Source organism: Agrilus planipennis, unplaced genomic scaffold (genome assembly GCF_000699045.2).
Source record: "Agrilus planipennis isolate EAB-ADULT unplaced genomic scaffold, Apla_2.0 scaffold193, whole genome shotgun sequence".
Classification (NCBI taxonomy): Eukaryota; Metazoa; Arthropoda; class Insecta; order Coleoptera; family Buprestidae; genus Agrilus; species Agrilus planipennis.
The window spans coordinates 277375-295180 of record NW_020442456.1 but is presented as its reverse complement, the minus strand read 5'-3'; the positions used below and the strand labels follow the sequence as shown (position 1 = coordinate 295180).

At 32.8% G+C, this 17806-nt stretch overlaps 2 protein-coding genes across 5 annotated transcripts; one reads left to right on the top strand and one right to left on the bottom strand.

Moving 5' to 3' along the window:
- Positions 1 to 6: 6 nt before the first annotated feature.
- On the bottom strand, positions 7 to 1981 carry LOC112906445 (ubiquitin-conjugating enzyme E2-24 kDa-like). The gene is made up of 2 exons (XM_025980581.1): positions 1784 to 1981; positions 7 to 1542 (listed from the first exon to the last, which is right to left on the bottom strand). The coding sequence occupies exon 2, from the start codon at positions 1510 to 1512 to the stop codon at positions 1036 to 1038; it is 477 nt and encodes a 158-aa protein (XP_025836366.1). The 5' UTR covers positions 1513 to 1542; positions 1784 to 1981; the 3' UTR covers positions 7 to 1035.
- A 733-nt stretch (positions 1982 to 2714) lies between these two features.
- Positions 2715 to 16942, top strand: LOC108736778 (peroxisomal targeting signal 1 receptor). Of its 4 annotated transcripts, none has more exons than XM_025980580.1 (11): positions 2715 to 2823; positions 3107 to 3346; positions 3396 to 3523; positions 7989 to 8183; positions 8237 to 8408; positions 11268 to 11389; positions 13616 to 13801; positions 14081 to 14295; positions 14606 to 14771; positions 15566 to 15723; positions 16318 to 16942. In XM_025980580.1, the coding sequence occupies exons 2-11, from the start codon at positions 3151 to 3153 to the stop codon at positions 16532 to 16534; spliced, it is 1755 nt and encodes a 584-aa protein (XP_025836365.1). In that variant the 5' UTR covers positions 2715 to 2823; positions 3107 to 3150; the 3' UTR covers positions 16535 to 16942. The 4 variants fall into 4 exon arrangements, with proteins under 4 accessions (XP_025836365.1, XP_025836364.1, XP_025836362.1 ...); XM_025980579.1 differs by lacking the exon at positions 2715 to 2823 and adding an exon at positions 2830 to 2931; XM_025980577.1 differs by lacking the exon at positions 2715 to 2823 and having other exon boundaries at positions 3031 to 3346.
- The last annotated feature ends 864 nt before the right edge of the window (positions 16943 to 17806 follow it).

Here is a 17806-nt window from a genome sequence, read left to right as displayed (position 1 = left end):
CTTTTAACAGTATTTAAGCATTGCAATTTGAATTTTTGTCTCGTTCTTTTCCTTTTGTTCCAATGAAATATGTTTAGGATTACAAAAACATTAAAATAAAATATGAATTATTTCAGTCTTAGCATTTTTACTGAGAAAAGCGTGAAAATCTTCTGAAGAAAAGGTAATTCTTAAAAAATTAAAAGGAAGACACCCCTAATTACCAGAAAAAACTTTGTTTGAGCGAACACGTCTTTCGTTCACTTAAGCCTTCCTTTTAATTTTTTAATTAATATTACCACAGTCTCCTCTTTCTACTTAGGTAATTCTTAATTTAAATCATAACTTTGCTAATTTAATGTTTCGGGAAAAAGTAGAGGTCATTGTGCTGTTATTTTTGATATTTTACACCCTAGAACCTACTTTACATAGTGCTATACTCTGATTGCTATTACAAATTTTTACGACAAAAAATTTATTTAGATTGATCTACGAACTCACCAGTTCTCAAAAAAACTTAAAATTAAAAATCTTAAAAGGGTAGAAAGTGATAAAAACAAATGCTTAGAGTTGACGTTTTCTGATTAGCTCCTTAGTAGTGATGTGTTGAAGACATGTCTCCAGGCAAGAGTGATTGCATGGCGTTTATATATCGATATATTTTTTATCATTTATTAACTAACTTCAGAAACTGTGTTGCAATCATAAATTAAAATTTTTTCCCATTTAGTTTTTTAACAATCGTAGGAAAAGTTTCTTTTATGTATGTATGTGAGTAAACTTTCTGGTACTTGTATTCTGCAGTTTAAAATATGAGTTTCAAAAGCTCTATATTTAGAATTGAATATCTTCAAAACTCATATAATTTAACTTGCACCAGTCAATTCAGAATTATTTAAATAACCTGCTTTAATTTTAAAAAATCCACAATATTCAGATGTGACTTGAAGTTGGCACTATTTTAATAGAATAGATTACCAAAAGTTGGCATAACTCAGCTTTAAATTCTTTCAATTACTTTCAAAATATATACAAATGAATAAATACTTTACATACTCATACATACTTACCAGGATTACAGTCCGTTAATAAAGAACAAATGGATAAAAGTACTTTTGAAATAGTCAAAGCTGGGCTCCAATTGTCTTTTAAAATATCCAAACAAATAACTCCTTGACTGTTAATATTGCAATGATAAATCCTTGTACGAAATGTGACTTTGGGTGGTTTAAAGGGATATTCTGGTGAAAAGTGTATATCAAGGAAAAAAACACCCCCCTCATAAACTGAACCAGGTGGTCCTAAAATGGTAGAAACCCATTCATAAAAGTTTTCTCCTTTAGGACCAGCACTGCAATTTGGGGGAGGATCAAGAGTAATTTCAGCCAACTCCTTCTGTATACGTTTTGCCGATGTTCCCAATGCTTTAGACATTTTTGGATTTGGTTTGGAGTCCTTAGTTTCTTTTGATTGCTCTCCTACATGAGAGCCACCTCTACCTCTTCCAGAACCACTTGAGCCAGCAGTTGACATTTTCTTTGATAAAGCAATGAATATAAGTACCTGCAAAGAAAGAACAAATTCTGACATATAAAAGTGTTATTTGATAAATACCACTTTAATTATATTTCTAGATACTAGGCGGCCATTTTTCTTTATACTAATTTACATTTAAGATTTTGAAAAAGTTACAACTTAATAAATAAAACAAATTCCTTTCTAGATAAGATAATTTACAATACAATAAAAACTTGTTCATAAGAAAGCTATTCGCCAAAACACTATTGTTTAGTACGGCACTTACCGTGTTGGTATTGATGGTAGCAATTGCAAGTAGTAATGCGAGTGTAAAACAGATTAATAATTTAATTCATGGTGCCAGTACTACATTAATATAAATAATGCAATTACCTACACTACAAAACTTAATTATTTTACAAAATATGCTATATTTTTCATAAAAACACCGGAATATTCACTGTCACATTCATTGAAACATGAACATGATCTATAAACATCATCACAGGTAAGACATATCTATGAGCATTCAAAGACATCTCACACAGTGAATAAATTGATTTTTGTAGTGGTTATGGCACTCAACCACGATCAACATTCGTCAGGCCGGTTAGTAACCACATTCTCGGTCAGTAACAAGAGAAGCAAAGAAAATTCAGTCAGTCCGCCCATCGACGTTTACTAATGAGTATGCCTTAGCCATAGATAATAGATATACAAAGGGTAATGGACATGCCTTAGCGGTCATAATTGTGGTACAACAAAAGAAAAAGATAGAATGAAGTTTCGGACAATATCCATCTCTCTTACGATAGTGCGTAAGCGTGTCATGAAAGAGATAGCATTAGTCCGAAACCGTACGCCATCTCCCTCACTTTTCGAGACAAGAAATTATTACAACAAGATACGGCTAAGGTACGTCCATTAATAGATGTCTATGGTCCGCACATTGCCACAGACTAATGGTCCATGTCCGTACGTGCCATAGCATATATTAATGGACATGCCTTAGCCGTGTCGTTGTAATAATTTCTTGACTCAAAAAGTGAGGGAGATGGCGTACGGTTTCGGACTAATACTATCTCTTTCATGACACGCTTACACACTATCGTGAGAGAGATGGACATTATCCGATACTTCATTCCATCTCTTTCTTTTGTTGTCCCACAATTCTGACCGCTAAGGCATGTCTATTAGTAAACGTCGATGGTACGTGCTCGATGCCTATAGATAAGTTGGAAAGTTTTTACTTTAGATGGTGTTCAGTGCATGTTCAGCCTAGAATAATGTTCAGTGATTAATATTCTGTCAGGGATCATAGACGAGGTGAGAGATTATATATCTCTTTATGTGGTGTTTTGAATAAGCAGATAAGAAATATTGTATGTTAGTGTCCGTACCGCGGAATGTTATTGTGTGGTATTTATTAAATAAGTATGTATATCAAGTCTGGTTATATTTGCAATGAAGCAAGTTTTTTTTAATTAAATATGGTTGAAGTAAACAAATGATTGTCAATTTTTTAAATACATTAAAATATTATTATTCTATTGTTTCTTTGATTCCTGTTAAAATTCTCTGTATATGTTCAAAATTCAATTTGTTACAGTTTCATCAAACAATTTTATTATATTAGTGGTAAACAATCAAAAAATGGCTTGGAGAAAATTAGCAGAAGGGGATTGTGGTGATGACAATGCCCTTATGAAATTTGCTGGACATTTTACAAAAGATCATACATTTTCTGAAGCCCACAGCTCTGTTGTTATCAATCATAACCAAACTGATAATCTTGTACAAGAATTTCTACAAGAAACTCGGGCATTACCTCAGTCTTACAGAATGAGCGGTATGTGTAATTTCCAATTAATGGCACAGGGTTTCACTGATTATTGTAGATTTAATGAAGGAAATGCAAGAAATTGAATCTCAGCGGTTAACTGTACCCCCCATACCTGCATCAAAAGTAAAAGACCAATTAAGTGATAATATATGGGCAGATGAATATTCACAAGTGACAGATGATGTAAGTGATAAATTGCCAGACAAATAATCTATTATTTTTGATAGACCCAGTTGACATTCCAATTACCTGAAATGATAAAAGCATTAAAAATTTACCATACAATATCATTTTATTACAAACTGCTCATGATGAGGTATTAACTGTCATGATTTTGATGTACATTGATTTAAATAAGTATAAGTTAATTATTGTAAATAGTTACAAGATGTAATTTACTTGAATTTTTGAGAAATGCAAAGATTGATTCAAGATAGGAACAAGTAGAGATGTATGCTCAACCAATCTCCAGGCTGAAGACCTCATGATAATGCATCCTAGAATTCATTGATTTTAATTTATTTTCTTTTGGTTTGATTATCTATAAAACGAGCAGTATGCCTTTGCTATTTTAAGTGAGTGTACTCCTCACTAAAACTTCTTCTGATGAAGGTCATTCCTTGAAATGATGGTTAGTACAGTTTAGAGGAGAGTCTTGTTCCCTGAACTATCTTGTATATAGGGTTACCTCACTTTAAAGCTAAACTAAGCAGGATATAGTAAAAAATATATGTAATATTGACAACAGTGTTAGATATTGTATCAGATAATTTCCGCTTTCTTCCCGAGTTATAACCGCCAGTTTTAGGCTCTGTACTGTTTATGTGGCCATGCAGATTTATTGTAGTTTACTTGACAATTTTTCTTGACTAAAGTCAATATTTTATGACTTTTTTATTATAAAAATATAGTCTTTAGAAGTAACGTGGCATCAGTATACTTATATTAATATTTTGCAATTTTATTTCATAATGGTTACGTTTTGTACCTACGACCTCTTTCGGCACAAAGTACTTCACAAACTGTATTTAATGTTGTTTAAGACGTCAGTGAGCGGTACCCGGCAAAATCACTATCAGCCAAGAAGTAAGGAAGAAAATAAACGCTCAAAAGTATCCGTTTATGTTCTAACCAATGTAGTTAATACCGTCGTAAATGAAAATGTATCTGCTGCTGCTATTGCAAAGCATACAATGTGTTGAGGGACGACTTTGCAAAATCATATTCGCAAAAATAACCCTGTAAAATATTTCAAATACAAAAATAACTGACAAACCATGTGTAAATGTTGTAAAGTTCCTCAAGAAATGAAACTAGAAAACTGGCGTATAACTTTGCAAAGGTTAATCTGATCAAATTTCCTGACACTTGGAAAAAAGAAGCTCAAGCAGGAAAAACTTGACATTATAATTTCATACAGCGGTATAAGGAAATAGCTCTACGAATGTCAAGTTTTTTCAGAGTTATTAACACAATGTGTCCTCACTTTTTAATTGATGAATGTGGCATAACCACTCTTCACACACCTAAGGTAATTGCTATATTGATGCATTGGGAAACTCACTTCCATCTGCTATGACATTTGCACGAGTACATTTTAATGGGGATATGCTCAAAGGTGCTTCTAGATGTACGTTGGGAATGGCGCATATGCTAGTGGATGGTCAAATTTGGAAAAAATTATAGAATAATTACACCACTTTATTAAACATGTTAAACTATCGCAAAAAAAGAAAGTACTGCTGCTTATGGATAACCATAAGCATTGAAGCGATTGACTTCCCTAAATGGTCTGGAATAGTGCTAATTACATTTCCACCACATACAAACCATAACATGCAACCTCCAGACAGGAGTTTTTGGGTTATTTAAAAATTTTTACAATGTTCCAACTAATAATAACTGGCTTCAGACACACCCTGCAAAACCCATAACTTCATACCATCATCAACATAAGGTCGTCAGTCCTAAGACTGGTTGGACACGTACCTCCACTTTTTCCTATCCTGAGCTAAACTTCGCATTTCCCTAAAACTAGAACAACCCACATCCTTAACTATTTGAGAACCGTAATCTAATCTAGGTCTACCTCTACCCCTCCTAACTCCTGTTTCTGCCTCTAATATGTCTCTGAGTAGACCCTCATGCCTGAGAAGGTGTCCTACCAACCTATCTCGCCTACAACTTCGTATGATGTGGCTAAAATTGTTGCTCATGCATATCCCAGGACTTTTACTCTAGTCAATATAGGGTGTAACAGAAATAAGTGCCGAGCTTACAGGAGGTGACGGAGCAGTATACAACAATCCAATTGGATCATAAATTATAGTATAACGCATTTCGTAACTATCGATGTTTTCAGCAAATAAATTTTCGTAAATTAAACTAAGCATATATAGTTTTTTTATCCCATGAAATACCGAATACCTTGGTCGTTGGATTATCTAAATTATCCTTCGCGTATTCCCAGCCGCATAACTCGAAACCTCCAGTCAACAAAACAGTCGTCGCTTCGTGTATGAAATCGTGAAGCTGGTCGGCACCTACACTTGTACAATTGTCAGCGCAAAATCCCTTATTGAGTTTATTCAATGCTTTAATAGTCCAATTAATGTTTTTCTTTAAATACAAATCTTGCATTGCCTTGCAATCTTACATGTCGTAAAACTACTATTCTACCGTCAAATATCCATAGAAAGCTTAAAAAATCTCGATGCTCTCTATTTACGATTATTTGTAAAAACGTCTTAGTATATCAGCCAACATGCCCACCTCATACTCATGACAACGATTTATAGAAGACCGTATTTATTTAATCATATTTGGCCTTACTTCTAAACTTTTCGGATAATACATTGAAAACGGGCCTTATCGGCGTTGTACTATTCACTTTTAAAACGTTTACCGTTATCCTCTACTGACAAATTTTATGCATTATTACCATTTTCTTTGTTTTCCATATAGCCGTACATCAAAAGGACATAACTTTTATCACACCAACTACAATCAATTTCGCTTTTTAATCTCTTAAGATATGATTACGACGTAAACATTTAAAACAGCAATTTTCTATTTTCACGATTGTACGACGCATATTTAAATCTAATTTCCGCGCTTTAAAAGAATTCACGCTATTATGCTCTTCGCGTTTACAAAATATACAGATTAGCTTCACCTTATTGTCTTTATTATATGTAAGCAGCCTGTTCGCAATTGCTGAAAAGGACGGTGATGCTTCTGCTTTACCTTTTACCTTATTAGCTTTATCGCCCACAGCTGTCTGACCGTCTTCTGCAGAGCTAAATCCTATGAGTGCAATTTCAATCTGTGCTTGACATTCAACTTCAATCCTTTTTCAGTAGTTTTTTCAGATGTTCTTTTGTTTCCTCACTTCCATTTCTTGTCAAATTTTCGAGGTGCCCACTACATTGCCACGCCCTTAAAACTTCTTCCGCTAAAGATGATTCCACAAACGGATACAGAATGGTGGCACATTTATCGGTAATTACGCCCAGACTTTCCAAAACGCATCATGATTTTCAGAAATAGGAGGATAACTAAATATCAATTCATGCAATTGAGCACTGTCTTAGCAATTGGAAATTACCTTCATTGCGAACACTCTTTTTTAAAAAAACTCCAAAACGGAAGCCATTCTTTCACAAATCCACTAAATTTTGGTTGTTGCATCGTAAGATATCTCATCTTTGTTTCTGTTGTCGGTCTGGTAGAAAATATTTCGTTTTATACTCATCACGTCATCACTTTCGTTTTGCGATTCGACCGGGGCGGTTGCTCAACTTAACCACTCAATTTGAATACCTATTTTTATCGATCGAAAGGAAAACTAGATTCAGCGTATTAACTTTTATAGACTTATCCAGTAGTATGCCCATTTAGTCTAGTTCAAAAATCTCTTTACATTTTGTAGTAGGGGAAGTCCCCGTAGGTACAGCGAATGAGCTTAAAATAACGGCATCACTTCTGTAATGAAATAAGTGTACCTAAAACGGCGCCAAAGACATGACTTGCCAAGGACGCCTAAATGGTTAAGGCCGGCCCTGATTTGCAAGTACTCAGAAAGGCGCTTCTTTTCAAAAAAAAAAAAATATGAATTTGTTATAACAGCGCAAAGTTGAACTCAATTTGCAATAAAAATATAAGGATATCAGAACTCTTTTTGACCAAAGGCTTCATTAGTCTTAGCACTTACAATACATGAATTTTCAGTACTTAGGGACATGGACAACTTCGTTAAATTTTTAAATAAAATAATTCAAACCAGCTCGAAATTGATTCGATAGCCCTGGAAAGCTTAGAGAAGGCGCTGAGAGCGCGACTGGACCGCGGCCGATAGACAATAAAATCCAGCGTTCAAAACGCCGACGCATGATAAAATTTTCGTTTNTACTTCCTCCCTAATTGTTATCAGAGTTATCGTATTTTATCTAATATTGATCACTCATACATTGGTTTTAATAAATATAAGTTCATCCCACTTCCAATGTCGGTTTACTTTTAATTCTAAGAAGATTATTTTATAAAATTTCTCGTAATTATAATTAAACATAGTGATGTCAATATTGCAATTATCAGATACAAAGTATCCGTTGCTCGTTAGGTTTTAATAATAAGTTAATTTTTTTAGAGACCACATAATACGTTGGAATTGGATCACGGTCTAATTTGGGCTGAAATTTCGAAAAGAGAGCAAAACGATATATCTAGTTCAGATAATGCCTATAGTATTTCCGAAACGGAAGTAATAAATAAAGATGTATACAATGCTGATGCATTTAAACATATATTTAATAAAGATGAAGGGGATCAAGATTATGCACAGGTAATGACAAACATACTTAGAAAAAATACAAAGTAATGAAAGTATTGATATAGTTTATGGATTTTCTGAAGAAAGTTAATTTAGAGCAAGGAAGCCATTCTACAATTTTAAACAAAGACGATGTAAAGGATGAATCCGATACATGGACAAGTGAATATATTAACGATAAAGCTAGCACACTAAATAAAACGTGGAATGTAGAGAAAGGACTCAATGCCGAAAAAGGTATGCAGTTTATTTAATAGGCATTGAATAATTGAATCGACTTAAAAATTAATGAAGCTAATACATGTTGCATTACATATTTGGATAATAAACGACAATTAGCTTCAAGTAAAATATTTTATTGCACATCAATTGAAGTGATGGTTTAACAAATATATCAAATAATATAAATAGGTATTTATGTTAACTAGAGAGTGGAAGGGGGGTTTCTCCGAACATACTGCTTCAAAATAAATATTCTAGATCACTAAAACCGCCCGAATTTGTGTTGTGCATAGTCTCTCTGCGAAGTCTGAAAAGTCGACAATCGCGAGTCGTCCGCTCATCTACGCGGTTCGCGGCTTGGGAACAGAATTTTTTTCTAGATAAAAGGTACCACATAGGGTACCCCTATAAAATTTCATGATGATCGATTGAGTAGTTAAGGCTTGAAATCGACCACATTATTGTAGGTATTTATTGTAAAAACAAATACAGATGGTAATATAAAAGGTTTTATGGAAGAATTAAAACAAAACAAAATGATATTAATGAAAACGATTAAACAAATGGCATACAAAAGTAAAAACATCTTCCTTCCCGACCGATCACACCCCGACTCTGCTCTTGAACTCGCCGAACCCTTACACGTGATAATATCGATCGGGTAAAAACCCCGCGGCAATCACGTACGCACTTCGAGGTACCAACACATATACACACGCGTAGTTCACCGATTCTACATTATTATCATCATCATAAGGTCATCAGTCCGAAAACTGGTTGGACACACATCTCCACTCTTTCCTATCCTGAGCTAATCTTCACATTTCCCTAAAACTGGAACAACCCACATCCTTAACTATTTGCGAACAGTAATCTAATCTACTCTACCTCTACTTCTACCCCTCCTAACTCCCGTTTCATTCTCTAATATGTCTCTGACTAGACCTTCATGCTTGGAAAGGTGTCCTTCTAACCTATCTCGCCTATTTTTTTTTTAATACCTCTTCATTTCTAACCTTCTCTATCCACGGTATCCTTATCATTCGCCTACAACACCACATTTCGAACGCTTCCAACGTTTTCTTTTCCGCCGCGCCCACTATCCCTGTTTCGCACCCCTACAGCGTTGCGTAAACAACCGTTTTCGAATTTCTAAATTAACCGTTGGTGAGCATAGAAGTGACTTCTTTTTATTGAAGACTAGCTGACCCAGCAGACTTCGTATTTCTTCAATCGATAAATAAAAGACCTAAACTTTTGTATAAAATAAACTTAAAACAAACAAAAGGAGTCCATCTATATATATATATAAGTGAATTGCTGTTCGTTAGTCTCGCTAAAACTCGAGAATGGATCCACCAATTTGACTAATTTCATATTATTTCACCTTTTAAACCTTCTCTGGACTTCCACAAATAATTCTAGACCAAAATTAACCCGAATTGGTCCATCCGTTCTCGAGTTTTAGCGGGACTAACGATTTTATATATATAGATGACTCAATCCTGCGCTATCTTCTACTTTATATCCCTGCTAATCCTTCCGTCCTGATCGATCGGCCACTTATTCTAATTTTTCGTCTCCTAAATTTATATTCGCTCTTTTCCTATTTTTTCTTCCCTTTATTTCATACAGTACTGTTTTTTCAGTACAGCATCCATTTTATTTAAAGCTATCTCTAACTCATCCATGCTAGATGCTAATACTGCTATGCCATCTGCAAATCTAAGCATACTAATCTTTTGTCCCTGTATATCTATCCCTACAATTGTACTGTCTTTAATGATGTTGATCGCGTCTTCGATGTATAGATTAAAAAGTAGCGGTAACTGTGCATCCCTGTCTGACTCCCTTCTTAATGTTTACTAATCTACGTTGCAGTCCCAGCTTTATAATTGTCTGTTGCTCTTTATACAAAGTGTCATTCTTCTATCTTTGTAACTCATCCCTACATTTTTAAGTATATTTAACATCAGGTCCTATTTAACATTGTCAAAAGTTTTTTCTTAAAATCAACAAATCCTATGTACGTACTTTTGCTCTTATATCGGCCACATAAAATTAATTTTTCTATCCCCCTGGAACAGTATTTTTTTCTGGATATAAGTTGTCCTCTGACCTTTTTTGTACCCTTGACAATGTGTACAAATTTCATGATTGATTAAGAGTAATTAAGGCGTGAAATCTTCCATATAAAACTGTTTTTATTTCTATCCCTCGGGAATAGTATTTTTTTGATAAAAGTACTCTATATGCTTTTTTGTATCCCTGAAAATGTGTGTACAAAATTTCATTATGATCGGTTGAATAGTCAAGGCGTGAGAAGATGACAAACGAACAAACTCAGATTCGTATTTATAATACTAGTTATGATGTACATAAGTAGGCTATAAAATCTAAAAGAGGTTAAGAAAATTTAAAGTTAGAACAGTTGAAGTATATAAAATCAATTTAAAAACTCTGTTATTCATAATTAAGAGAAAATAAACATTTAATAACCTGAAATTCCTTAAGTTTCGAAAACTAAAACGCGTTTCGATACCCATGGTGTCATCCTCAATTAGAGATTTGGGATGACACCTTTACGGACCGCCAAATATAAATACAAATAAAAAATAGCATTTAATCATTTCACAACTAGTACATCATAGAAATTTTGAAATATAAATACGATTAAAACATTTTTCGTGAAACTTTATCTATATAACGCATTCATAGTTAACGAATTAAAAATGGTAACGGTAGGACAAGTTAAGATCACAGGTAAGACATATCTATGAGCATTCAAAGACATCTCACACAGTGAATAAATTGATTTTTGTAGTGGTTATGGCACTCAACCACGATCAACATTCNAATTATTATTTTTTTAAGGGGATGATTACTACAATACATTTTGGGATAAATTGCAAAACGAATGGAAGAAACTAGCTGAAGAAGTTGGAGATAATCATCCGTGGTTGGACGATATAGATGAACTAACTGACCCCTACAAGGTATGTACATTTTTAGTACTACAATTAGTAAGAGAAATTTCTCCCTCTCTGAATACTAATGAATGCAGCTGAATTTATAAAGTAATTTAATGAAGTGTACCGGCAACAGTGGAAATTTAATTTCAAAAATTTTTCGTAATTATAATTAAACATAGTGATGTCAATATTGCAATTATCAGATACAAAGTATCCGTTGCTCGTTAGGTTTAGAATGTACTAGCAGTCACCAAATTTAAATCAAATAAGTGAAAGCGTGTTTTATTTTATCGTTGACTTTTTTAATTGCAAGTTTTTTATGGAAAATGAATTTGGCAAAAGTTTTGATAGCTAGTTTATTATTATTGTAATTAACTAATAATTTGAATTTTACACAAGTAATATTAGAAAAAAATCTTGGGAAGTATCTGGGAACGTTCTTATGGAGCACTCAAAAGAAATATTATTGTTAAAGTGTGTCTACTTAGTTATTACTTATTATGCACTTGATATTAAGTACCAAATATCCGGATGGGAACGTTCAAAAACAGCAAATATCACCTACAAACTTTTTATTCATAAATCTTTTTTATCTGCGTATGAGTACGGAATACATAATAAATACAATCATAAATAATAGACGCATGTTAAAAACTAAGGACAATATTTATTTAAATCATTGAATCATTTTGAACTTCAGTTATTCTATCAATAATTTCATCATCGCTTTGAGTTTCACAGTCTATGAATGTAATTGTTATGCACTTGCACGAATGAGTGAGAATATAAATGCTTCACGCTTAACTCTTGCGGCCGGCTGGAATGCGACATGCGATAGATGGACGAAAAAAATTGAGGCGATGTAATAAAAGTTTCACTTTAAAACAGTGTTGCTTTTAATAAAAACAGTATGAAAAAGAGATGTAGAAAAGATTACTTTATTTCATTAATAAACAATTCGGCTATCGAAGCGATACTCCGAGAGAGAGAGAGAGGATTCAATAATAATAAAAGTCTAGTTCCGCCGTAAGTTGAAACCCGATTCTGTCCGATTCCTACAGACGTGCTATCTACTACCATACAGACGAATTCGGTTCTGGAGTACTGATATCTCAGTATTTAAGTACAGCAAATACTTTTAGAAATCGAGTATGTTTAGATTCTTGGACTCGAGTACGCCCATCACTAATTCGAATCGAATCATTCGATGTTTTGAAGCAGTGATTCGAAACATTTAAACATTTTTTTTTCGTCAGCCGATTCAGCTCTCGCGTGAATGTATACTTGAAACTTGTTTGTTTCGACTCTCGAACGACCCAACGTCGTATGGATTTGGTAACTCTTGATTTTGAATAATAGTCTTTATTACTACAAAAGCACGTCCGCATCCGAAACTTTGCTTGCGAGGTGAGCTGTTTCGACTCGCAGGAATTCGGTTTAATGCTCGTGGTCCGATGCGGCATTTAAGGAGATCGATGTGTCGTTGTGTCGAAAAAGTAGCAACGTTGTGTTTCGAAACAGCAAAACGAAGTCGTGTTTCGAATCACTGACTCACAAGCCGACTCTAGAACAATGTAAACGGCGACCGTCTTTTAATGCAGCGTTTTATTGTTATTAAACATTGCGGCTGTTTTTACTTATTTTTGTGTTAAAAAAATGCGCTTTCATTATTGGTACTGGGTACTTATGTCTTTTCCTAAAGAAATAATAAAATGTGTAATTTTTTTAATAAAAATAACTAAAAACAACCGCAATGTTTAATAATAAAATCGGTGCATTAAAAGACAGTCGTCGTTTACTTTGTTGTAGTCAGCTTGTGAGTCAATGATTCGAAAGCGTTTCAAAGCATGACTATGTTTTGCTGTTTTGAAGTACAACAATTTTTGAATTCAAATTTTTATTCTAAAAAGGATTTGACTATTTAATTATACATTTATTCTATTTATTAAAAAGCCTTTATCGTTAATTACAAAGATCATTATATTTTAGATTATAAATATATTATATTGGGCACTGGAGAAATATTTAATCTGAAAATTAATTGTTGAATTGCCATTTAACTGAACCGCTGATCGAAAAATGTCGTATCAGTTTCATTTTTCACTTCTTGCTATTTTAGATTCCTCTACTTACAATGGGCAATGTTCCCTTAGGTTTTATGAGTTTGCAGTACTTTTCTTTGATTTTATCTTTTATTACTGTTATTTCTTCAATTATTTGTTTCATTTTAAAATAACACTATTATTGTAGGAGTATGAATTTGCTGAAGATAATCCAATGTTGAAGGAATCTAATCCTTTTGAAACTGGGAAGAAAATGCTCGCTATTGGAGATTTTCCAAGTGCAGTGCTTTGTTTTGAAGCAGCTGTTCAAAAAAATCCTGACAATGCCGACGCGTGGTTATATCTTGGCACTACACAAGCTGAAAATGAGCAGGTGGAGTTTGAAATTGTCAATGCTGATTGTTTGCATTGACAATATTTTAGATTTTATGTCTTACTTACTGTTTATTCGTGGAATAGAAATAGTAATGTAATATTTAAACTAAGTTTTATGTGCATTCGTATGACTTAATAAACCTTGAGTAACCTTATCTTTAATATTACTAACAAGATTTTTAATTTTTTTTGTGATGTGTTCTTTGAATGTGTTATGATTTATAATAAGTTAAATGCAAATTGTTTATAATTGTTTGTTTGCCCATTTTTATTACAGGATTCTTATGCAATAAGTGCATTGAAACGTTGTATACAACTTCAACCAGACAATCTGATGGCTCACATGTCCCTTTCTGTTAGTTATGCTAATGAAAACTACCACAACCAAGCTTGTCGAGAACTGATTGCATGGTTACAAAATAATCCTAATTATTCGGATTTAGTACCTTCTGATTTACAAATTTCTGGGCAAGTTACAAGTTTACTCGATCCGTAAGTGTGAACGAGGAGTTGAATGATTTTGTTTGGATTTATGTTACCATGCTTCTTTGGTATTGTACAGAAATTTCAGGATACAACGAAAAATTTTTAATTTAAATAATTGGAATACAACAAGCCTTAATAATAATTTCCAGACTTGGTGTAATTTTTCATGTATTTTTTATATGGGTTTATCAGTGTAAATGTGCGTGTTTGTCATAGTAACATTTACCTCATCTTGCAACTAACTGTCATTTAATTGAATTTGGTAATGTTTGTATTTTATAGCTATAATGTAACTTTGACCCAAAACCATTTTTAGCATGCACCATCGCTATGTGCAACAGTTGTTTATAAAAGCTGCACAACGGCAACCTGTAAATCCAGATTACGAAGTTCAATGCGGTCTAGGAATACTTTTCAACCTTTCAGGAGAATACAGTAAAGCTGTTGACTGCTTTCGTGTTGCTTTGAGCACACGACCTGATGTAAGCACGAATAATAATATTTCAGAGTATGTGTAATAACTGAAGAATTTGGAGGTATCATTCCTTTCAAAAAGATTTTTTTTATTGAATGTTACATATAAAATTAATAATTGAAAAATTAAAAATTGAGAGACGTTTCCGTCACCAAAGCTGTGCGACCTTTAATATATTATGTATAAGAAATTGTATCTGACCTTAAATTTTTAGTTTTTCACTGGAACCAATCATATGTTGGCAATATGTAAGGTCAGTTGCGATTTCTTGTAGTGATAATTTAAAATAGAAGCAATACTGTTCTTGCTATTTATAAATTTCTTTTAATTTTGATAACTTAACAGTTAAGCATGATAGATTGATAATGGTCGCAAAGCTTTGATGATATAACGTCATTTTTTTATTGGTGTAAATCCTTAAAACGTTAGTATTATTGCCGATATTTGCGATCGTCGCATCGACCCCTTAGTCGGAAAAATAAAAAGTTACCCATCCCCAATTACATTTGTTAGCATTCGTTACCACAACTATATGGACTACATAGTTAGTGTGAAACATGTGTTTGAAATTATTACAATATTATTACACATTATGACCTATTGAAGGGACTACTGTTACGTAACATTTACTAAAGGCGGAGCCGGACTTGAAATTTTTCTACACTTTTGTTAGCTGTTCTAACAAGTTTATTTTCTACTTTAATTCTAACTAGCCCTAACTCGCGATCACCCATCAAATGTTTCTCATTAAAAAATAAACTGTTTTTATTTTTTAAATAGTTTTTTGCTTTTATTTTATAGGATGCTAGACTTTGGAATCGATTAGGTGCTACCTTAGCCAACGGCAATCGCCCGGAAGAAGCAGTGGAAGCATACCATCGCGCGTTAACTATATCTCCTGGATTTATCAGAGCAAGATACAATGTGGGAATTACATGTATCAATCTTAAAGCATATCAGTAAGTTGCAATTCTGATATTATAAACCGTAATGACTACAATTTTATACGACTATTGTTTTAACGTCTTACGTAATTCTAAAATTATAATATTAGAAGACCAGGATTTTATTCCAATAATAATTTCAAGCAACTAACTTTAATGGTAGAGAAATATTTTATCTCATATAGTAAAACTACTATGTAAACGGCTTTGATGAACATAGGACAACTATTTTGGTAAAACTATAAAAACAAATTCACGAATCATTTTACATTTACCTATATTTAGAAAATTACTAATTAATGAAAAATAATGCAACAGCCTCCGAATTTTTAATATATGTACAGTTTACAGCACACTGTAATTGCTTGCGTCCAAATATTCAAACTTAAGGGTGCAAGGTAACAATGCATAAACATATATGGTCCAGAACGACCGTGTTTCTCTAAACATAAGAAATTAAAAGTGGTGGAAATTGGGAAAAAGATTAGATTAGATATCATGAGAAGTTTTAATCACTCTGATTCAATTTTATTCAATAACTAAATTTAATTAAAATAATTTGGAATCAAGAAAGAACAACGAAAAACTAACACGAGATTCGTTTTACAGGGAAGCGGCTGAACATCTTTTAATAGCGTTAAATCAACAATCCAGAGGAAGAAATCACAATGGAGAGATTTCTTCACATAATTCACAAATGTCTGATACTATTTGGTCTACATTAAGATTATGTATTTCGCTAATGAATCGACTAGATTTGAGGCCGGTTGTGGATAGCAGAGACTTAAAAACGCTAAATCAAAATTTCAACATTGAAAACAATTAAGTGAACTGCTTTTACGAATAAATAAAATATATCGAAATAATAGTTTAAAACCAATGCTTTGTTTATTGAATGAGTTATTTATTCGATAAGACTATATTTAGTAAATTAATTATTGTTTATTTTTTACAATATCTATTGTTACACATGGTCATATACTCTGTTATACTTCCTCCCTAATTGTTATCAGAGTTATCGTATTTTATCTAATATTGATCACTCATACATTGGTTTTAATAAATATAAGTTCATCCCACTTCCAATGTCGGTTTACTTTTAATTCTAAGAAGATTATTTTATTGTTTTTCTCAGTTTTTAATGTTATGATAATGAATGAATTCAGAAAGAATGCTATCATTAGGTTTGTTTGTAAACGATTGTTAATAGAACTCATGGCTTATTATTTTTTCATTGAATACTTTAGTATTCCAATAGTAATTTCCTCCTAACTAAATTTAAATGATCCCACATATTTGTTTTTAAAATTATTACAATAAATGTTACTTAAAAGGTTTTTAATTGAAAGTAAATATATAATTGGAATATTTGCAAACAAACTGCTGTCTTTAAATAAATAGAGAATTAACTTTTTACTTCACCTTTTTAATGTTTTCTCAGAAATATTCTTGAAGTTATAGCTTATTTAGGGTGTTGAAACTAAAGAGTTAATTAGGAAGTTAACAACGTAGTAGAGAATGGGTTAGCACACGGTTAAAGTTCAGCGCGGGATTAGAACTGGCGTGAGCGTAGGTAGGAGCAGTGTTTCCGCCTCCCCTGTCCTTTTCTAACTTATGAGACTTTTCGGAATGTCCTTAAAATTTCTGGAATGATCTAGAAAGTTCCAAATTGTGTGCAACTGTTAAAATCGATATGGAATGTTCCAGAAAGTTTTAGAAATATCTGGAATGATCTGGAAAGTTCCAAATGTCCGCAATTAATTATCAAGGATTTCTACAATTTTCTAGATTTTGTCCAATTATTCTAGAATATTATAGAACGATCTACTATTATTAAGAAATTTTATAAAGGTACAGGGTGGTCTGTCATTATCGGGAATAATTTTGTGTTCTGCAACATTCTAGAACGATCGAAAACATTAAAAAATAAAGGACAAGCTGTCATTGTTAAGAATAATCTTGAATATTCTGGCACTAGAAATTTCGATGTATTATGGTATATAAACCGAAATTCAGTGACTTTTCGTCAGTTTGATCGTGTTTGCAGTCGAGTGAAGATCAATTGAAATTGACAGTGAAAGTAATTAAACAAATTACA